Genomic DNA, 23,883 nt, shown 5'->3' with positions numbered 1-23,883 from the left:
AGAACTGAATTGAGGAGGAATTTCGTCAGCCAGAATGTGGTGAATCTGTGGAACACATTGTCAGAGAAAGCTGTGGAGGCCAAGTCATTGGGTATATTTAAGACAGACAGATTCTTGATTAGTAAGGGGATCTAGGGTTATGGAGGGAAGGCTAGAGAAGAGGGTTGAGAAACCTATCAGCCCTGATTGAATGGCAGAGCAGACCTGATGGGATGAATGGCGTAATTCAGCTTGTGCCTTATGCTGCTGCTACTGAGGAGCATTGGTGGTGAAGGAAGTGGGTGTTTGTGGATGTGGTGCCAGTCAAGTGGGCAGCTTTGTCCTGGATGGTGTCAAGCTTCTTGAGTGTTATTGGAGCTGTACTCATCCAGGCAAGTGGGGAATATTCCATTGCACTTCTGACTTGTGCCTTGGGGATGGTGGTCAGGTTTGAGACATTGTGATGAGTGGAACATCACGGGGATAAGTGGATTGGAATTCCATGATTTACAAAGTACCCCATCTCCTAACCTTTTCTACTGTGGACAAATACACAATGATCATTGTAACTAGTCACAATTCCATTGGTGAACCATGTGATAATGGGATCATTGAGCTGAACTGGATTATCTGTTTTTTCTGTAAGCAAGCAACTGCAATCTTTTTCTTTGTGTGAAATGGCTACTAAAAGGGACCTGTAATTCTTCCTCCTTTTTTGAAAACTTCCTCTGTAAGTCATGTAGGCACTCTGAACCAAAGGTCATGTTCAAAATAGACATCCCATTCTGTACATTAAATTGAAATCACATTTGACCTTTATATTCAAACCTACGAGCTTCAATACCTACAACTGTGCTGAGAGGACAGGTATTTGTTTCTACTCCTTGTCCATTTCAGCATGTCGACTGTATTCCTGCCCGCAACACAACCCTGAGCATTTCTGAAAGGCACAGAGAGTAAATGCACCATTCCCTGGGAAAGTGAGTGACAGAAGTGTGTAAAGGTCCTTGCCTTACATTACCTGGCCATATGCAATTGGTTGGACCTCAGCTGGTGCAGCAACAGGGAAGTCAAAGTTGACCTTGTCTGGATTATACTGGGGTATGGCAAGGGAGGAAGTGCAGGGAGTTCCTGATTCAGTGAGTTGGCTAGTGAGTGTTGAATAGGCAAAGTGGTAACTGTTCCCATGGATAATAGAACATAGCACAGTACAGTACAGGCCCTTTGGCCCTCTATGTTGTGCCAGGCTTTTATGCTGCTCTACCACCACTGCTGGCAATGCATTCCACACACCCACCACACTGTGTGTAAAGAACCTACCTTTGACATCTCCCCTAAAGTTTCCTCCAATTATCTTAAAATTATGCCCCCTCGTGATAGACATTTCCACCCTGGGAAAAAGTCTCTGACTATCCACTCTATCTGCGCCTCTGTAATAGCTGAATACATACATGAAAGATGGCTTCTGGTATTTGGTGATGGGCCTGTTCCTCCACACTGCTGATCACCCTATGAGAAGGAAGGGAGAACATATTTGGCCTTAGATGAGCCCAAATATTTAAAAAGTGAAATTCATGGGGTGTGATGTCGACCACTGGGTTGGCATTTGTTTTTCCGTCTTAATTGCCCTTGGGAAGGTGGTGATGAGCTACTGTTTTGAATTGTTGCAGTCCATATGGTGTCAGTACAACCACTTTGTATAGAGCAAGATCAGTTATAATTAGAGGGTTTATTGACAGCATATTTCACAAGTCAGTGGACTGTAGTCACTCTCATGAAGGTCACTTTATCCAGCGATAGATTGGGATGCAGAGAAGGGGTAACAGGAGGGAGATTTATTTCATAGTTTGTTGTATGTCTTTGTATATTGCAAAGCTCTGGATTGAGAACCAAGCAACACCTCCATATCAAGCAAATTGGCCTCTTACCTTGTCATTGCTGTGTTGAACCTTTTTGGGAAATATTCCGTTATTGCCAGTAATATGAGAACCATAGTGCAAAATGGCTGATCTGATACAGTGAGATTGTTTGGTTTGATTATTTAGTTTGTAAAATGTTTGGTTTTAGCCATATACAAAGGGTCTTGGTTGGGAGACAGGAACCAATATTTCAGGGTGTTGTTTGTATTAAACAGTAGTTGTGTTTTTTGTTTTCTTGATGTTATTTCTTGGCACAGGGGCTTATTGGCTTAGATACAACTCATGGACAGTTCCAGCAGCGCAATTCCAATGAAGCTGAGGTGGATTTGGGACCTGTCTCCGGGCCTGGTCCTGAGAGTGGAAGGCATTGACAAATTCCCATTCGCAAAGAGCTGAAGGCTGGGATTTGAACTCCTTCTCTGGGTTGTGTTGCAGGATCATGGATTAGTGGACCAATGTTGATTACTGAGAAGTTAGTTTTTGTTGCATGGTGATTGGTAGCTTTTCTTACCTTGCTATATTTATGTAAATTGGCTTGATTACCAGGGATCAATTACTTAATCCAAGGAGGTAGAACAGAGTGCTGTGCATTCTTGACGTATAGCACTCCAGGTGAGATGTTATGCATACATGTTGCATACCAGATGCCTTGGACGGGCTGTGCCCATGATTATGACTTTTATCTTGCAGGTCGTCTTTGAGAAAGAGAGTGTGTTTCTGCACACAAGCACAAAACGGAATAATGACCACGATACACTGATCCCCGGGGTGATCCGGATCCTCGAGAAGGTGAAGATCTGTGTTGTATGCTTTCTGCAATAAAGTGCTGAAAATTCCAGTCATTGACAGACTTGGCAAAACATTGCAACACGGACAACTTTAAGAAAATAGGAGCTGGAGTAGGCCATTCAGCCCTTCAAATCTGCTCTGTCTTTCTACATCATGGCTGATCATCTACCACAATTCCACTTTCCTGCACCAACTCCATACCACATAACATCACTAGTATGTAGAAATCTATCGAACTCCGTCTTGAACACATTCAATGACCTGAGCTTCCTCATTCCTCCTGGTTCAATGATTCATGACCCTCTGAGTAAAAGATTCTTCCTCCTCTCATTCCTGAGTAGTTTGCCTCTTATTCTGATACTGTGGCATCTGGATCTAACACCACTACCCCTACTACAGGGAGCCTCCTATCCCTGTCCGTCCTGTTGAACCCTATGAAAATTCTGTAAGTCTCATTGAGGTTCTCTCTCCTCCTTGACTCTAGAGTATGCAGCACTGGTCTCCTCAGCAGTTTGCACTGTTCTGAGGAAAACAGGTGGAGTGTGCGTCCAATTTGGACAGCTTTTTCAAAGGGCTAGGCTGGGCTCTTTGGGCTGAAAGGTCTCCTTTCAGGTTGTTACAATTCTGTGTACAAGAATAATGGAGGACCTTACCGTTGAAACTGGCATGAAGGCACTTTAAACTTGTTCTAATAGTTATTTGTTCTTGTCTTGTTTCCCAGGGTCCTGATACTGTGATGGAGTGGACTCCACTCAGTGAGAGCGGAGAGCACCCTCAATTCCTGTATTCCAAAAAGGTAATTCTCCTGGAACCATGTGGGCAGTCCAAGCCTGTTGAGTTCAATAGAAACACATTAAAAATAGGAGCTAGGCCATCCAGTCTGCTTTGCCACTCAAGCTGATCTGATTGTATCCTCGCTTTCCAACATCATCAATAAACATTGACTCCCCTTTTTTCAAAATAAAAGCATTTAAAGGAAGGTAAAGTGAGAAAGCAGTTTGGGGGCAATATGACTCAATGGAATGGTTTCCATTCAGCCCATCATACCCATGCTGGATCTCTGTAAGCGCATCTCAGCTCGTCCCTCTCCCCTGTCTTTCCTTCGCAACCCTTTGAAATGTTCCTTTTCCAATAATGATACAATTTCTGTTTGAATGCCTTGGTGAATCTGCCTCCATTAACTCCCCGAATCAGATGAAAACTCTCCGCTGGTTGGGGTTGTACCTAGAACATAGGAAGATGTTTGTGGTTGTTGGAGATCAGTCATCTCAGCCCCACCATATCTCTGCAGCACTCCCTCAGGGTAGTGTCTTAGGCCCAGCCATCTTCAGCTGCTTCATCAATGACTTCCCCTCCATCTCAAGGTCAGAAGTGGGGATGTTCACTAACGATTGCACAACTTGCACCTCTGGATATGGAGTAAAAAATGAGGTCTGCAGATGCTGGAGATCACAGCTGCAAGTGTGTTGCTGGTCAAAGCACAGCAGGTTAGGCAGCATCTCAGGAATAGAGAATTCGACGTTTCGAGCCTAACCTCTGGATATGGAAACAGTCTATGTCCAAATGCCGCAAAACCTGAACAATATCCAGACTTGTGCTGAAAAGAGGCAAATAAATTTCAATCATACGCATGCCAGGCAATGACTATTTCCAGCGAGAGAGAATCTGTTGACCCTTAACATTCAATAACATTGCCATCACTGAACCCTCCACTGTTAACATTCCCCACTGATGGCAGCAACCTGCATGTGCACTCTTTCAGTAGAGGGAGCCTGTTCTGCTCTTACTGTAGAGTTCTGGCTGATTAGGAAATCCTCCTGCTCTTTTGGTCTGCCGGTCATATCAGGAGGGTAATCAGATTTCTTATGAACATGTTTGCCTGCTTTAGGACACACCTTCCTTTGCCATCACGTCCTGAGGTGCGACTTCAATCCAGAATTTATTACCCAACAGCAGGGCACTGCCCACTCCATCACAAGATCCTCTTGAAGAAAGTGCAGCTTAGTTCTTATGATCCTGGCTAGGAGCCATGTCAGATGGTTTCATTTACTTGTTCTTGTTCTCGCCCTTTTCCCTGTTCTTTTCCAGGATTCCAGTATGAATGGGGCCAGTCATACTGAGGAGGACATGTTTGACCCAGGTTACGAACCTGATTGGGCTGTTATCAGCACAGTAGGGTCTAGGACACGTCCACTGGAGGATATGCGTGGTGAGAGATGCTGTCTGCTTATTACTGTAATGTATTCATTTTGCTTTTTGTATATATCTTATTCTGGTCAACATAAAGTGTTGACACCAAGCATTAAGTACCACCATCAAGTACAGCAATCTCCAGGATGTGGTGTCCCAATGATATATCTGAGCTCCATTTCAAGTACCCAACGCTATTCTGTCAACTACACATGTACCTTCCTTCTGCATGTGTAACCAGTTTGTCTTTCCTGTTTTCTTTCCCCCTTCACAAATGTATCCAATTTCCTTTTGAAAATTACCATCAAAACTGCTTCCACCACCCTTTCAGCGTCACAGCGCCAGAGACCCGGGTTCAGTTCCTGCCTCAGGCGACTGACTGTGTGGAGTTTGCACATTCTCCCCGTGTCTGCGTGGGTTTCCTCCGGGTACTCCGGTTTCCTCCCACAGTCCAAAGATGTGCGGGTCAGGTGAATTGGCCACGCTAAATTGTCTGTAATGCAGGGGTAAATATAGGGGTATGGGTGGGTTGCGCTTCGGTGGGTCGGTGTGGACTTGTTGGGCCGAAGGGCCTGTTTCCACACTGTAAGTAATCTAATCATTGCACCTGGCTGTGTTTAAAAGTGCCCCGACTCCCCTTTGTTTGTTTTGCCAATTTTCTCCAATCTTCCTCCTCTCACTTCCATTGGGAGAACTGGCATTAATTTCTCCTTGACTAACCAAAGCCCTTCACAATTTGAAGCAACTATATTAAATCTCCCTTAAACTTAAAAAAAATCCCATGGGTTTATCTGTATGAGATTAGGGCAAAATGTACCATGGGGAAGTTCTTATCAGAAACAGGAAGTGTAACCTTCTGAGAGCTGTGTTAGAATGGAAACCACATGTGAAAAACCTGTTCTGAGGAAATTATATTTTGTTTTTTTTAGTGAGGGCACAGGTTTTTGTCAATTTTACAGGCAGCAACAAGTTAAGGTATGATTGCTAGTGCAATCTATTCATTTTAAAGTTTGTATGTTTTTTGAAGGTTACTTATACAGGTATGGATATCTGAAAAATCCTTACAAAATGCAAATCTATTGGATATTCTGTTTAGAAATCCACCAGCCCCGTTAGATGAAAGAGATTGATAAAAATATGTTCTTATTTAATTATCTCCACATGTCAGGTGGAAGTTTCAAGCGCTCCCTATAATTAACTCTGGTAATTGTAAATAGACCATGTTGTATGTAGGTGGTAGGGAGAATGTAATTGAATTACACAAACCTGTAAATCTCTCTGCCAGTAGAATTAACCACAGTTCAAATAGCTCCACGAGCACTAGAAAACAGGATCAGGATGTTCTGTGAGGCTGTATACTGTCGAATAGCATATAATTGATTCCTATTTTGGTTCTTGCATGTGTGGAGAATACTTGTGATATGCTTGATGGGACCCAGTAAACTGTATTTTAAATTTATGAACATATATTGGATGTGTTCTGTGAAGTAGCTGATATATTCACTGACTCCTTGTTTTAATTCATTCACTGAATTGGGAGGGGGGGGTGCGCAATCTAAGCCAGCATTTTATTCCCTATCCCTAATTGCCCAGAGGGCAGTTAAGAGTCACACAAATTGCTGTGGGTCTGGAATCTCTCATTAGCCAGACTGGGTAAGGACGACATTAAGGAACCAAATGGGTTTTACTGAAAATCGGCAGCAGTTTTGTGGACATCATTAGACTCTTAAGTCTAGACTTTTTGTTATTGAATTCAATAACAAAGTCATTTGCCTTGGCAGGATTTGAACCCGGGTCCCCTGGCCATTGCCTGGGTCTCAGGATTAATAGTCTGACAATAATACCGCTCGGTCATTGCCTTCCCTAATGCCTACACGGCTTGAAGTTACACCCTCTATTGAAAGTGCTGTTCTTTTCCTTTCTCTAGAGTTGTAATTAGCCACAGTTCCACGTACTAAGTTTGGTCCAGTAACCCATCTGCATTAGAGGGCAGTGTTAAACTCTGAATGGTCGGAGCTGTGAGTCTCCATGGGGCAAATAGCCTTCAAACAGTTCTCATTTGTGATCTTACATAAAAGAAGACCACTTGTGTGATTAGACAGCAGCAACCCATAGAGGCCTGCCTTCAGAGAATGAGGCAACAGTACTGACCAAAGATAAGTTACACATGTGTTGTGCTAGAATTGACTCCATGAGCTGAATGCTTCCTTTACTGCTGCTTTGTTTTTGTTCAGTGGGTCACTCTTGGCTGAGTGTGGTGTTTTCTTTTTGTTTGCCCTTCAGCTACCACCCAGTGTTCCGCAGCTAACAGCAAGTGGGCATTCTCTCTCAGTCTGTGTGAGCTCAAGTCCATCCGGAAAAACAAGCCTGGCCTGGGTTGGTCGTACCTCATCTTCATCACCAAAGAAGGAATCTCCTTCCCAGCTCTTCATTTCCACGGTGGCGGTACCAGAGCCTTATTGAAGTGCCTCTGTAAATATGTTGTGCTGGCCACGTGAGTATATAGCTCCTCCCTTGCACTGAGAGTGATTGGAGTGCCTGTCCTGGCAGTAAAGTGCAGAAGTCAGCCTAGCAATGAAATAGTTCCATAACATGTAGAAGTCATTTCTTATTTATTCTGCCATTTCTTTCTATCCTCAGTGCTGCTACATCCATTGGGTAGCATTGACGTCTATTTTGATATTCACTGAATAGAGCAACACTTTGGAATAGGGAGAAAAGAAAATTGATCAGGGTGGCGCTCCAGAGATGCCCACTCTGGTAACAATCAGCTGTTGCTTTTCATGTTATCTGATGGTTACCAATAGTTCCAGCACTGTGCCCAGTGATTCTTCATAATTACTGCCAGAATTGGCTGTGAATCTTGGTTTTGCTTGTACACAATGCTGAGCTGCAGGCTTGCTCTTGGTGTTTTTCAATAATATTTATTGGTTCTGTTTTTTTTGGCAGTTCCAAGAAGGACCCTCGTCTTTATCTGGTCTATTCTCACGACTCTCATGCCTTATCCCAATCCTTTGACGAGTTGCAGCTATTCGATGAACATTCATCAGACTTAGTGTCAGTGAGTAGCAGTATATCTGCTTGGTTGTTTTTTTTTAATCTCCCTTGCAGTGGATTAATCAATATGTGTTCAATGAGACCTTTCAGAATAGCAGAGAGAATTCTCAGCACTTGTGGATTGGATCGTCCATAAAATACCATTATTACATAGACATCGTTTCTTCATTAAAAATAAACCATTTAGTTAAATTTATTGCCCATCAGCATGTTTCTACGTTGCCGGAAAGGGAAACGTGCTGCCAGATAACTTCACCTTGCACTCAACAAAATGCCAAATTTCAAGCGGTCGTAACAATATGTACCAAAAGGTGCTGATTGTTGGCAAGCTAACTCTGGCTGAGGCATTGCAACAGGAGCAAGATGTTCCCCACACTCGCGGGTAACTCCACAAAAGCACAAAGCCTTTGGATGTTCACTTCCTAGCCTTGTTCACCCCACAGCCATATCTCTAACCACAGTCAAATCATACCCATTTACAATGATTTGTGCTGTTTAATTTGCTGTCCTTTATTAAGAATGCACTGTGCATTCAGATATCATAGCTGTTACTTGTAGAATCCTTTTTAGAGAATCCTTATAGTGTGGAAACAGGCCATTTGGCCCAACAAGACCACACTGACCCTCCAGAGTATCCCAACCAGACTCTTCCACCGCACCACCACAACTAACAAATCCCCCCCCCCCCCCACCCTAGTAACGCTACGTTTTCTATGACTGACCCACTTAGCCTGCACAACCCTGGACATTACACGCAATTTAACATAGTCACTCCACCCCAACCTGGACATCTTTGGACTGTGGGAGGAAACCAGAGCACTGATTGGAGTACTCTTCAGAGGATCAGTGTGGACTCAGTGGGCAGAATGGCCTGCTTCTATGCTGTAGAGATTCTATGAAACTGTCTCCAAGTAGTATCCAGAATGGAAAATCTGTTAAAGAGGCAGCTGTCTCCATGGGGCTCCTGTTTTACCTGCCTGGTGCTTTTACTCTGTTTGTTAGTTACCTATTCCCCTTCTGCCTGTGCACAGTTTACCCGCAATGCTGTCCACAATGTTCTCAGCCTTGTGAATACTCCAGTGACTTCAGCCACAACTCCACATCTGAAGTGCACATTTCTTGTAGCTGTAGATACTTCCTGCACACATGGTCACCCTGGATGCTTAAAGGATCCTTCTTTTTCAGACAGAGGGATCTTTGGGTCCATGTCCATTGATCCCTCAAAGTTGCCACCCAAGTTGATCGGGTTGTTAAGAAAGCGTATGGTGTGTTGGCTTTCATGAGCAGGAGATTGAGTTTAAGAGCTGCAAGGTTTTGCTGCAGCTCTATAGAGCGCTGGTTAGACCACACTTGGAATATTGTGTTCAGTTCTGGTCTCCTCATTATCAGAAGGATGTAGAAGCTTTAGAGAGGGTGCAAAGGAGATTTCCCAGGATGCTGCCTGGACTGGAGGGCATGGCTTATGAAGAAAGGTTGAGGGAGCTAGGGCTTTTCTCATTGGAGCAAAAAAGATTGGGAGGTGACTTGATAGAGGTGTACAGGATGGTGTGAGGCTTAGATAGAGTGGATAGCCAGAGGCTTTTTCCCAGGACCGAAATGTCTATCATGAGGGAGCATAATTTTAAGGTGATTGGAGGAAGGTTTAGGGGAGATGTCAGAGGGAAATTCTTTACACAGAGAGTGGCTGCATGGAATGCACTGCCAGCAGTGGTAGTAGAGTCAGACATTAGGGACAATAAAGTGACTCTTGGATAGGCACATGGATGATAGTAAAATTAAGGGTATGTAGATTAGTTGGTCTTAGAGTGGGATAACAGGTCGGTACAACATCAAGGGCCGAAGGGTATGTACTGTGCTGTACTGTTCTATGTCTAAACTGCCTCACCATGACTCACTGAAATTATTCTGTCTCCTTTTAACTTTCTCTAGTTTAAAGTTTTTCAAATGTACCGCGGAAACTTTATTCCATTTGCTTTAATCAGTTCTAATCTAAACATTGAGAATAGACTGGATGCTCACATGGGCTTACTTAACCCAAGCCACCCACTTGTCCCTTTGCTAGCTGCTGGTCCTAATTAATGAGCTTACCTTTTCCCTCCGCTGTCACTCTTGAAAATTTTCAAATGTCAGCCGTGCCATGAAGCTTTCCAACTCCTGATCTGCTTAAGGCTAAATGTAGAGAGAGAAAAATGGATAGAATATCTCTCTTCCCCTCTTACCATTCTTCCCCAACCCTCAAACTCTCTCGCTTCATACTAGTGTGGCCTTCATCACTCTTCTAGCTGACAGTTACATAAAAAAGAAAGTTAAAACAATTTCTTAATTGGCTAATCGTACCTTCTCTGGAGCAGAGGCCTTGATTTGCTTGTTTAACCATAGACATAAAACAGTAACTTTAAGTGCAGTGCTAAATTGCAAGCAAGCGAACCTATATCTTACAGAAGATCAGAACTTAAGTTTTAAACTCTTGTCTCTCTCTCACCAATTCATAGACTTGCCACTCTACATCAGAGAGTCCAGTCGCAAAGAACTGCCCCAGGCATAATGGGCTGAATAGCCTTCTCCACTGCCTTATCGGTCCATGTGAAATGTGTGTTACTGAGTGTAGCTCTTTTTTCCTTCTTGCTCCTTCCCCAGCGCTTTATACAGGACCCTTATGCTGCCACTTTTGGCAGTTTCTCCAAGGTGACCAACTTCCTGCGTGGAGCCCTGCGACCCCAGGATGTGTCCCGTCACCGTCCACTGCGCGAGATGGCGAGCGGCCTCGATTTGGACCAGCAAGACGAGCCAGGCTTTGAGGTCATCACTTGTGTAAGTGTCCAACCTCTGCACTGATGGTGCGTTACATGTTGCTGGATGTACGATGGATGGACAAAATACTTGAAATACCTCTGTCGGCTCACTCTTCATGCTAAAGAGTGAACACGCAACTTCTTTTTTGTATGTATCCTTCATAACCGTGGTATTTGCTGATATAATCTCCGATGGCCCACTGAATTTGTTAATGTTTGAAAGCTGTGTTAGCTGGAGTAAGTGCAGTCTTTATAGTGTTGCACAGATTCCCCAACACATCCATCCATTAAAAGGCCCATCGTGGGACATTCACTGAATGCACGGTGTTTAGGACCATTTGCAACTCTTCCGATACTGCAGCAGTGTGTCCCTATGAAGGAAGTATGGACATCCAGACAAGAGCTCCATGTGATGCAAATATTATCTGCCACTTAAGTGTCAAGCAATGGCCAATCTCCAAGAGAGAATCAGGGCCTGCCATCGACCAGAAACTGAAATGGACTAACCATGTGAGTGCTGTGGCTGTACGAGCAGGTCAGAGGCTAGAAACCCGACAGCATGAAACTCTCATCCTGTCTCTCCAATTTCTGTTCACCATCTCCAAGACATTGGTAAAGAATGTGATGGAATACTCCCCAGTTAGCTTCTCCAACAACAGTCTTAAGCTCAACAGCATCCAAGACAAAGCAGCCCAATTTAATTGGTACCTTTATCCACCACCTTCAACATTCACTCACTTCACCTCAAATGCACGTGACAGCAGTGTGTACCATCTACAAGTCACGAAGCTTCCCTTGATGGCACTTCCCCAACCCGTGACTTCTGTAACCTAAAAGAAACAAGAGCAGCATGTGATTGGGAGCACTACCCCCTGCAGGCTTCCCTCCTAGTGACTCAGCATCGTGATTTGAAGCTACATTACTGTTCCTTCAGTATCGCTGGGTCAAAATTCTGGAACTCCCACTATACAAACATTGTGGGTGTCCCTATACCAAAAGGATTGCTGCAGTTCAAGAAGGCAAATCACCAAACCTTTTCTATCCCTAACTGCCTTGGGCAACAAATGTTGGCCTGGCCAGTGATGCCCACATCCCATGAACAATTTTTTGAAGAAGTATAACCAGACTCAGTAATTCCTATCATGGATTACTGAATGGATTTCCACTGATGTTACTGCAGGGCCCTCACAACACTTTCACAATGACTTCCATCCAATTGCTTCAGCAGTTGACATTCACCAGGGAAAGCAGCCGAGACTGTACCTGCTCTCTGTGTAACCATTCTCCTCCCTGACTGCTCAGTCATTGGAGACAGTGAGTAATTATAGGTCATCAAACTAGGGAAAGTCCCATGCTCAAGCTGTTGTCATGAGTTGTTAGTTAATTATGAGGCTGTGACAGTTGACTGGAGTGTGAGGACTAGGCCTAGGTTTCTGCTCTTGTTTAGTATCTAGTGGTGATCGGTTTGGTCCCACAAACTTTAGCTTTGTTCTGAATGGATGCCTAAATGTTAACCCATTTTCATTACCTGTGTGTATTTTTGCAGCAATTCAAATCATATTTGGACTTAATGTATTTCAAGGAGGAGCAGCCTCTCGGTGTTTTGACAATCATGTGAATGTGACACCACTGGAAGACTGTTCTGGTCTCCCATTTTATAAAGATTTATATAAAACGATATAGAGAAGGTACAATAGGATTTACAAGCATGGTCCCAGAGGTTTTGAGAGTTTGGTTTATTGTCAGGTGTACAGGAGTACAGTGAAACATTTACACTGTGGCTCCTCACAATGCCCTCTTAGGTACAAATCTTAGATACAAAATAGAGAAATAAAGAAAAGAGGGTTACATTACCTTACAGTGATACATTAGAAAATAAAGTTAAAAGGATCAACATTCCAGTCAGATAAACAATAGATTACAGATAAACATTACAATGCAATGGATTAACACAGGTGAGCTTCCCCACGTGGTCTCATTGGGCTAGCAAGCCACTGACTGCCCACACTAGTCCCCAATCCAACAACCGCTCCGCTCCGGCCCTCAGCCAATCCACTCCGTACCTCCAGTCTGTTCCACGGACTTCCAGGAAAGCCGACCAGGTGCAGTGTGCCCTTTTTTTTATGGCAGAGGAGTGTGAGAGGTTGTCCAATAGACAGCTTTAAATTGTGATGAGGTTTGATAGAGCAGATATGGAGAAAGATGTTTCCATTTATGGGGAATGCCAAAGTCAGACATAAATCAAAAGGAAAGTTTGACTTTTTGCTGACGAGTGATGAGAATATGGTATATGCAACTACTAAGAGAAGTTAAACATTGACTAATTTTAAATGACAGATAAGAAAGAAGGTATTAAAAGGTTATGTCAGTGGAATGAGAAGCAAACTGGGAGGAAGCTCATACAGAACATTAACACTGGGATTAACTAGTTGGTCTGCATGGCCCCTTTCTGTGTAGTAAATCCTGATATGGTACAGGAAGGGAAGAAGCAGAAATGTCCCAACAGCAGCCTTTATTTTGTTGTAAAGAGAGCTTTCCACCACTCATCCCATTTTAATATCTTTCTGACCTTTTGCAGCAAGCTGATCTAGGGCTACGACCAACTGTACAGAGGCAGGAGACTCTAACAGCTGAGGAGTGGGAGAAACATCTGGACCCAGAAGGAAGAGTTCAGGAGGTGGAAGAATTGAAGAAGATGATTTTCAAAGGAGTAGGTGAATTCATTCATTATTTTATGTTTTCATATCCTCATGAGGAATGAAAGTCTAGGTAGAAATTCAGATGATCCAATAGCTTGCCAACATAAATCACGGCAAAACAAGAATTTAGTGGAGTTTCTAAGATCATTTTGAAGTTAGCAACTTTCAGTTAAGAGGAGCAGACTGGATAATGAGGGGAAGAGGGACTAGTTTTCTCATTTGGTGACTAGGTGCTAACCTAAGTAGAAGACTTATTCTCTGAAGAGATGGGAGATGGTAAGAGAGCAACTAAAAAAGCTGAGTGTTGTGTTTGAACCACAATCACTTTCAAATGGCTGCATAAAATTCTGAGAATGGCAGCTACCTGCTCTGACTCTTTATGGGGACAGTGCAGAGGGAACTTCACTCTGTATTTAACCCCGTGCTTTATCTGTCCTGGTTGATAAAGACGGTGTCTAGAGAGTATTTTTTTTTAAAAAGAGCAGAGGTGGCCCAGAACTGGGGCTTCTGGTTGCTTGGTGAATGTAGGTCCAGCACGGGGACTTGGCACCAATGGCCCGTTGGGAAGGTGGGCCCAGCGATGAAGAGATGGCCCCTGAAGAGTTGGTGACATTGACGTTGGCGAGTCTGGTGGGACAGCTCAGGACACATGCTGGAATGAAGAGGGAGTCTTTCAACCTTGAATATTTTAAGAATAAAAAGTTAAACGATGGCAGATTGTGGTGACAGTCAAACCTTTTCACTGTATTTAACTGTTGTTCATTGTACAGTACAAGTGAACATAAATCATCATTCATTTATTCAGTTTTACTCTCTGTTTTGAGAGTACCCATTACTGTACCTCTCCTAGTTAATGGGGACGGTGCTGAGGGAACTTTAATTTCAGTTTGAGCAGAGGAAGCTTTGCTTGGGATCTAATCCTGTATTGTACGTACCCTAGGATTGTTTGATGCTAATAATATGCCAGAAAGTTTTCTGCTTTACCCTGTCAACACTCCTGTTCATTGAGCTTAAAAAGTCAGGGTAGTAGATGGACTGCAAATCAGAAATATGCTCAAACTAAAATCAGCTTCGTGGCCAGGGGAGTTGTATTGGCTTCCTAGCAGCATGCTTTCCTCTGAACCAGCCAGTCACTGGTTTAAGATGTATTTCTGGACTTAAGCAAATATTTTCTTAAACTCCCTTACACTGAGACTATTCTGCCTAACTCCTCATACATAAAGAATGTCTTTACCTATCTTCACCACAAACACCATCCACCCCACGTTCTTCTGTCAAATGGCTTAAATCTCAACCATCACTGCCAGAACAAATTGTCTAGTTATCTATCTCAGTGCTGTTGATATGTTGATTGTCATGTTTCAACAGTCGCACCACTGAAAATTGCTTTGTTGGCTGAAGTATTCTGGGACATATTGATGTTGTGAAATGTACTATATTTGTATAAATAGTACAGATATAGTAGATATAACACAATCTACATAGTGTACTATAATCATATTGTGTCGTCCCCCCCAGTAACCACGGGTGATACGTTCCAAAACCTACTGCGGATGCCCAAAACCGCGGATAGTAGTGAACCCTATCATTTGAATGGGAAACTTACCTCCCCGGCATCCCCCTGGAATTATTTCTGGAACGTTCCATGTAATATTTTCAGGCCTAATTGAAACTACAGAAACCAAATCCGCAGGCATGGGGATTCTACTGTAATTGCAGTTTCTTACTTTCCTTAATGTATTCTGAAATCTTCTGCTGGCGCTTTATTTTTTGCCCCCGCCCCCAACCAATCTAAGACGATGCCACACAGTGCTGCTTAATCCTATGCAGGTTAGTTTTTAAAGTATCCAATGTGTTTAAGTATAACCTTTCACTTTCTGCCGCTGTCATTTAAAAATATTAATCACAAAATAAGTCCATGTTTAATTCAGCACAGCAGGAGCCCCCTCGAGCCCCCCACCCTGGGAGAACTATATGATTGAACCCAATCCTTGCCCCTCCTCCATTGTCCCGTGTTTTTCGCCCCTTCAAGTATTTATTCCCATTTGAAGGTAAGTATAGAGGAACCTCGATTATCCAAACAACACAGGCAGGGAATATTTTGTTCGGATAAAACCGTTTAACGAAGCATCGGGACCTTGCTATCTTTTTCGGGTAATCAAGGCTCCTCTGGATTGAATCTGCTTCCCCTGTCCTCTTTCAGGTAGTGCAGTTGTCATACCTCACTGCAATAGCACACTGGAAATCGAGTCTCACTATTCCCAGAGACATCGCAAAAGTTAAAGATTTTATTAGAGTATTTAAAATTCCCCAATTTAACTGCCTTTAGGTCTTGGATTGACCAAGAGCAAGTTTCTGTACTTGACATGAATAACTATTTATGACAAATATTATTAGGGGAGGCACCAGCCCAGTAGTATTGTCATTGGACTGTTAATCCAGTGATCCAGGTAACGTTCTGGGGACCTGGGATCAAATCCTGCTGGTGGAATTTGAATTCAATAAAAGAAATCTGGAATTAGGAGTCTAATGATGCCCATGAATCCATTGTCAATTGTGATAAAACCCATCTGGTTCACTAATGTCCTTCAAAGAAGGAAACTGCTGTCCCTGACCAGGTCTAGCCGATATGTGACTGCAGGGCCATAACAATATGGTTGAATCTTAATTGCTCTCTAGGCCCTTGAACCCCGCCCCTCCAATCGCCACCGGGACAGAACCCCACTCCAACCTCCAGATACATCGTATCATCCTTCGTCATTTCCTCCACCTCCAAACAGACCCCACAACCAAGGATATATTTCCCTCCCTACCCCTATCAGCGTTCCGGAAAGACCACTCCCTCCGCAACTCTCTCGTCAGATCCACACCTCCCTACCAACCCAACCTCCACTCCCGGCACCTTCCTCTGCAACCGCAAGAAATGCAAAACTTGCGCCAACACCTCCTCCCTCACTTCCCTCCAAGGCCTCAAGGGATCCTTCCATATCCGTCAAAAATTCACCTGCACCTCCACACACACCATTTACTGCATCTGCTGCACCCAATGTGGCCTCCTCTACATTGGGGAGACAGGCCGCCTACTTGTGGAACGTTTCAGAGTACACTGTGACAGAACATTTTAACTCCCCATCCCACTCCGCCAAGGACATGCAGGTCCTTGGCCGCCTCCATCACCAGACAATGGCAACACGTTGCCTGGAGGAAGAGCGCCTTATCTTCCGCCTAGGAACCCTCCAACCACAAGGGATGAACGCGGATTTCTCCAGCTTTCTCATTTCCCCTCCCCCCACCTTATCTCAGTCTCAACCCTCAGACTCAGCACCACCTTCTTGACCTGCAATCTTCTTCCCGACCTCTCCACCCCCACCCCCTCTCCAGCCTATTACCATCACCTTAACCTCCTTCCACCTATCGTATTCCCAACGCCCCTCCCCCAAGTCCCTCCTCCCTACCTTTTATCTTAGCCTGCTTGGCACACCCTCCTCATTCCTGAAGAAGGGCTTATGCCCGAAATATCGATTCTCCTGTTCCTTTGATGCTGCCTGACCTGCTGCGCTTTTCCAGCAACACATTTTTAAGCTCTGATCTCCAGCATCTGCAGTCCTCACTTTCTCCTAATTGGAGATGGGCAATAAATGTTGCCTATCCAATGATGCCTTTGCCATGTGAATTAATAAAAAAAAATTCTAGTTACAGGTAAACTACTGTACTTAACTCTCAGTTAAATTTCTGATCCCCTTACAAAATCTACATTCCTGATGAAGAGCTTATGCCTGAAACATCGATTCTCCTGCTCCTCGGATGCTGCCTGACTTGCTGTGCTTTTCCAGCCCCACACTTTTTGACTCTGACCTCCAGGATCTGCAGTCCTCACTTTCTCGTACATTCACATACAGACAGGCTGGGTGGATGGATAAACTTGGAAGCAATGGTCTCTGTCCCTGTCATTCACTGAAATGATCCTTCTGGCTTGCCAGGACTTGCAGTTCCTTGATTCTCCTTTTTCCAGGAGGGGCAGAACCATTCATAAAATCTCTGACTGGTTAAAAACAACAGCCTACAGCAAGTGGTGAGGACAAATAAACTGGCTTTATTGTGGGCTGTCGGTGTTTTAATGGACAGACAAGGACATCACCTCTTCTGAAGGTTGGCAGGCTTCTGGCTAACTCATTCACTCCCACAAACTGTTCAGATACCTGGGAGCGAATCATACAGTTGTTTGCAGGCAGAGGGTCTTTGTTATTGCTGGATGGAGTAATGACCAATTGTCAATCAGCTACTTGTCATGCCGATCTGCATTTTATACACCCTCACTGGTGCCAGTTTGTCTGCAACTAAAGCTCCCCCACTAGTTGAACAAACATCCGTGTAATCAGTACTGACTAAGTACTGCTTTTAAAAGGTGGAGTAATCCCTTCTGCAATCCTTAGGTTTTAAAATCATTTTCTCCTTCAGTTTACAATCTGAAGTATTAAAAAACAACGAACAAAGATCATTACACATTCCAGATCATCATAACTCTGCAATTAAAAACATGCCTCTCTCCATCCCCTCTGAAGAGAAACATTCTTTTAATTGCAGAGTTGTTATAATCTGGAATAATTTTTGACAATTACTTTAAATGTGTCTCTACTTACTGACCTTTCTATCAATAGAATTGATTTGTCCCCATTTGATGTATCAGAATCCCTCCTAAAGTGTGGCCACTTTATTAACTGTTCCTTTAATCTCAGGGACTGTGCCACAGCATCCGTCGGGAAGTTTGGAAATTCCTTTTGGGATACTACTCCTGGGGCAGCACGGCTGAGGAACGCAAAACTGTGGTAAAGCAAAAAACGTAAGGAGCTATTCCACTATGATTTAGAAGGCCTCTTATCACGGGTAGTGGTGCGGTGGTTGTGTTCTTGTGCAACTCAGCATTATAGAAAAATCACGCTTTAGAAACAACGCTTAAAGTGTCGGCAATGTAATCATGTTACAGCTAATACTCATTTTTAAAAGTTCACACTTTAGAAGCGATGTCCCATTTGTCAATCACGTTACAGCGAATTCACATTAACAAAACATGCATTATAGCAGAATGACCCATATGAGTGAACGAGCATTCAACTGTTAACCAGGTACGGAGATCTATCCTTCTAGATGCAAAAACAGAAATTGCTGGAAAAGCTCAGCAGGTTTGGCAGCACCTGTGGAGAGAAATCAGAATTAACTTTTCAGGTGGAGTGACCCTTCCTCAGAACTGATGGTCGCTAGGAAACTGTCAGTTTATATTCAGAAGGTAGAGGGGTGTAAGGAGTAAACGATAGGTGAGGATAGAGCCCAAACAGAGAGAAGAACAGTTGAACGGACGAACAACTATCAGGCTAGGAGGGTGAATAGCTGTAAGTGGGGACTGTTAGTGGCTAACAATGGGAGGTGTGTAATAACAGACTGTGATAACAAGGCCTGGTGTGTGGGGGTCATGGAAGAGCTCAAACCCTAAAGTTGTTGAAATTCGTACTGAGTCCAGAGGGCTGTCGAGTTCTCAAGTGCAAAATGAGATGCTTATCCTTCTAAACGCTCCAATTAACGAAGGTAACGCAGGAAACACTTTCAAGGGTAGGCATTTCGGTCCCTCACACTTGCTGTTCTATCCAGTAGATCATGGCTAACCTTCTATCTCAACACCATATTCCTGCACTATCCCCATATCCCTTGGTATCTTTTCAATATGTATTGTCTGGGGTAGCAAATTCCAAAGATTCACTGTCTTCTGAGTGAAGAAATTCCTCCTTTATCACTGCTAAATGCTGTATTCCTTTTTCTGAAACTGTCCACTGATTCTCGATGCACTCCCTTCCCACCTCCCTCCACCCTGAAACCAAGGGAGATATCCTTCCTGCATCTACCTTGATGAGCCCTGTGAGAATTGTGTGTGTTTCAATGAAATCATCTCTCGGAATATAGGCCCATTCACCTCCATCTATCCTCCTAGGGCAGCGAAATGGTGGGATGATTTGTGGGGAGTGGATTTCATTCATGCACTCCCATTCAGAATAAAGTTTGATTTGATTCCATATTTAGGGCGGCACGGTGGCTCAGTAATTAGCACAGCCGTCTCACAGCACCAGGGACCCAGGTTCAATTCCATCCTTGGGCGACTGTGCAAACTCCACACAGACATTCCCCCTGTGTCTGCGTGGGATTCCTTCGGGTGCTCTGGTTTCCTCCCACAGTCCAAAGATATGCAGGCCAGGTGAATTGGCCATTCTAAATTGCCCATAGTGTTAGGTGCACTAGTCAGAAAGAAATGGGTCTGGGTGGGTTACTGTTCGGAGGGTCAGTGTGGACTTGTCAGGCTGAATGGCCTGTTTCCACACTGTAGGGAATCTAATCTTATAAAATGAAAGTTTACTGCAATTCTGACTGTGAAGATCCCAAGTGTAAAATAGGACAAACCAGTCAGATTCTGACCTGGCCTGAATCCACAGCATTAAGCCCCTAATTTGGAACAAGTTGACACCAATTTTCTGGTTTTGCAACAACAACAATTTGCACTTAACACAGTGAAGCTCTCCAAGGTCCTTCACAGGTGTATTATCCATTAACATCTGGCACAGAGCTAAACAGTGACTAAAAATGTTAACAAAGCCCATCTTGAAGGAGAAGGGAGAACCTGAGAGGGTTAGGGTGGGAGGTTTCGGGTCTGAAACGATCAGGTATGTGAAAATTGGGGATGTACAAAAGGCTGGGGGGTGCCTGGAAATATCAGTGGGTTGAAGAACATGGGGACATTACAAAGAAAGGTCATGGAGAGATTTAGAAAGTGGGGATATAATATTTACAGTCAGTGCTGGCTGATGGGGTACTGATTGCCTACTGTTCTCACTATTGTGTTATTTACCTCTATGTGAGCTAACTGATCTGCGAGTCCTTGTTATGGAATACAGTCAGTTCTGAAAAAAACGCCACAGTCGTGTGCTCATACGATCTCGCATTGTAAGAAAATTACACAGTACCTGTGCCATTTAAACTAATGGGACCCAAATTGCATTATAGCCAATACAGGTCAGGAAAGTTCCCTTTCTGTAAATAACAGTCTAAATTCCTCAATCACATTTAAGCTAATTAACATTGGAGACACTCGTTATAGCAGAACCAACTGTACTCTAACAGATCTAATCTGCATTATTCTGATCTAGGAATGCAGGGGCTAGCTGTATTGATTACTGATTGCTTTCACTTACGAATAATCTGGTCATTTGTTTGTAGTTTTTTTCCTTGCTTGTCCCATTCTGGCCTGGTCAACTGGATCAAACTCCAGGTGGCTTTTCTGTTCCCTTCCCCACGTTCTTTTGTATTTCTCTGCTGACCCGTATGGGTCTTTTCAACAGGGATGAGTATTTCCGGATGAAACTGCAGTGGAAGTCGGTGACTGAAGATCAGGAACGGCGAAATTCCCAACTGCGAGCGTACAAGAGTCTGATTGGTGAGTTTAATGGGGAGGTGAATTAACTTTTAGATCAGTCTGCAGCTGACAGAGATCTACTTCAGAACATCTCAATTGGTGAGTCGCCACACAGAAATTCCTGTCAAAGCTTACCTGGGAGTAGTGGCAGCCAGGGGATGTACTGCACAACTACAGGCACCAAGGCACAAAGCCTCAGCAAAAATACCCTGACACTTGACAACGTCACAACAGGAATTTAAAAGTAAATATATTTGTTTCATATGATGTGGGTGGCATTAGCTGGGCCAGCATTTATTGCCAGTCCCAACTGCTCTTCAGAAGGTAGTGGTAAGCTGTTGAAGGCCATATGGTGTAGGAACACCGACTGTGCTGTTAGAGAGAGAGAGAGAGAGAGAGAGAGAGAGTGTGTGTTCTAGGATGTTAACCCAGCTGCAGTGAAGGAACAGCGATATTATTTTAAGTCAGGATGTATGGTGCTTGGAGAGGAACTTGCAAATGATGATCTTTGCATGTATGTGCTGCCCTTGTCCTTCCTATGGCAGAGGTCACAGGTTTGAAAGGTACTCTTGACTTGCTGCACCACATCTTGTGAAGGTCTACAGTGTGTGCTGATGATGGGAACACTGAATATTTAAGGAGGTGTATGTGATGCCAGTCCAGTTGACTGCTTTGTCTTGGATGGTGCTGAGCTTCATGAGTGTTGGAGTTATGCTCATGTAGGAACATGGGGAGTACTCCATCGCACTCTTAACCTGTGCCTTGTAGATGAGATTGAGTAAATTAACCTTCAGCCTAGCTGTTCTTGTAGGGCAGAAGCTTAAATGCATATTTTATAGACTGGTTCAAAACCATGAGGAATTCAAGCAGAGTAGATGGAAGCTGTTCTGAGTGCTAGAGAACCAGAGAAGACTGATGTTAGGCAATTGACTCAACAACAACTGACTCAACACAATGTTTTTCATGAGGTGAATGTGTAAGATGTGGTACACACTATTTAAGTTGGTGGAGGCAAATTCAATCTTTCAAAAGAAATACAACCAGAATGGAAAAGGGCCAAGGAAGGGACTAGGTTGCTCATGCAGTGTGTTGGTACTAGCTCAATGGGTTGAATGGCTTCCTTAAACTTCCTGTGATTCTGCAAAATATAGTTTGAAATGACTTAATTGAATGTGCTATAAAACCAACGATTGGGAATACAGCTGCTGAACTCTGCGGCAATTCATTTATTCTCCCCTGATATTAGTGAGTCGGGGATATCACTGACAAGGTTGCAATGGCTATAGTTATTGACACAAGGTGGTAATGACTAGCTGAAATACTCATCTTACTGCTATTCCGATGAGAGATATGACACAACTATGAGTCTGACACCCAACATGATCCACAGTGGTGAATGTACACATAGTGTTTGACACCTATTCAGTGCTATAAGTATTCGGTGTGACTGTGAACAGTACAAAACCGTTAAAGCAGCCCATAGTCGTCAGCCATTGGATTGAGCATCTGTACACTGTGCGTGTTGGACGCTTTAAATGGAGTTTGTGGTTCTCAAACCCTGTGGCCTGTAAGCCTCAAACATAAAGCAAGCTTCCTCACGTACCAGGCCCCACTCAGTCTAACTGGAGCGCGTGGTCCCCAGACTGAGGTGGAAGTCTGAGGTCTGCTTATGATGCCGTGAGTCAGAATTTCTCAATTCCTGTGTTTATGCACCAGGCCAGTTGTAGAATCCCATCCTGGTTGAGGCCCAGAACTCCACTGAGTCTGGAAGTCCAGGGTGTGGGTGTTCTGGTCTGCACTTTGTTAGAGACAAAAAAACGTTGCACATGCTGGAATCCAAGGTAGACAAGCAGGAGGCTGGAAGAACACAGCAAGCCCGGCAGCATCAGGAGGTGGAGAAGTCAACTTTTTTGGGTATAACCCTTCTTCAGGACTGGAGGTGGGATTAAGGGTAGCTGATTCTATCACTACCTCACCACTACCTCTCCCCACAAAAGCCCCCACCTCCTCTTTATCTGCAGCTCCCCTTACACCCACCCCCCAGTCAGAAGAAGGGTTATACCTGAAATGTTGACTTCTCCACCTCCTGATGCTGCCTGGCTAGCTGTGTTCCTCCAGCCTCCTGCCTGTCTATTCAGGTCTGCATGATAAAATAGTTTTTCACATCGGTTGCTGAACTGACTTGTCATCCACAGAACGAGATGTCAGCAGGACTGATCGCAACAACAAGTTCTATGAGGGGAATGACAACCCAGGCCTGGTGTTGCTGAATGATGTATTGATGACTTACTGCATGTATAACTTCGATCTGGGTAAGTTCCCACTTCTACACTCTTCTCAAACACATGCATGTTGCTGACTGGGCACATCCAGTGACTCTAAATGACTACAACTTGCATTTATATATTGCCTTTAACATTATAAAGAGCACTAAGCTATTTCACAGATGGCCACTGAGCATTGTACACTATTACCCTGAGTTGAACAAAAGCTTAGACTAAGAGGTAACTCTTAAGAATTGGGCAAATACAAAGAATTTTAAATTTGGGGCATTCGAGGCTCAGGAACAAATATGGTTTATAAAAGAGACTTGGTTTAATCTAAAATACTGGCAACAGTGTTTCTGATAAGTTTGAATTTACAGAAAGTCAGTGTTGGCTGATCAGCCAGTAGAGTATTGGCATGTTTTACCCACTTTCATCTTGGAATTATTTTGAAAACAGTAAGAGTCTGCGTGTTGCAGTCTGTCTGTCCAGACTTCATCATTGATAAATGAGCTGTGTTAACACCATTCTTCCCTTAATTGTCCTCCTCCATGTCCCAGCATACCTAATAATGGCTTCCCTTCACCCTTGCCACACTGTTACCCTATCCTTGCTTATTCACATCCCTCACCTCCTGTCCGGCATCAATTACTTCATAAGTGTTGGCTATATGCTTTTATCTGGGTGATGCTGCAGTTCAGTCTCTAGTCCTACAACTGTCCATGTACTCCGTCCCTGCCT

General features: G+C 43.8%; 1 protein-coding gene across 1 annotated transcript in view; it reads left to right on the top strand.

Annotated features, from left to right (window-relative positions):
* Positions 1-23,883, top strand: part of tbc1d17 (TBC1 domain family, member 17) — a 44,835-nt gene that overhangs the window by 3,733 nt on the left and 17,219 nt on the right. The window contains exons 2-11 of the mRNA XM_060849711.1: positions 2,589-2,687; positions 3,409-3,483; positions 4,776-4,896; positions 7,161-7,371; positions 7,827-7,938; positions 10,572-10,745; positions 13,305-13,436; positions 18,162-18,265; positions 20,805-20,899; positions 23,074-23,190. Coding sequence (XP_060705694.1) covers positions 2,589-2,687; positions 3,409-3,483; positions 4,776-4,896; positions 7,161-7,371; positions 7,827-7,938; positions 10,572-10,745; positions 13,305-13,436; positions 18,162-18,265; positions 20,805-20,899; positions 23,074-23,190 — 1,240 coding nt within the window. The remainder of the gene's footprint in view (positions 1-2,588; positions 2,688-3,408; positions 3,484-4,775; positions 4,897-7,160; positions 7,372-7,826; positions 7,939-10,571; positions 10,746-13,304; positions 13,437-18,161; positions 18,266-20,804; positions 20,900-23,073; positions 23,191-23,883) is intronic.

Source organism: Hemiscyllium ocellatum, chromosome 33 (genome assembly GCF_020745735.1).
Source record: "Hemiscyllium ocellatum isolate sHemOce1 chromosome 33, sHemOce1.pat.X.cur, whole genome shotgun sequence".
NCBI classification, from domain to species: domain Eukaryota; kingdom Metazoa; phylum Chordata; class Chondrichthyes; order Orectolobiformes; family Hemiscylliidae; genus Hemiscyllium; species Hemiscyllium ocellatum.
This window is presented reverse-complemented; position numbering and strand designations above follow the sequence as displayed.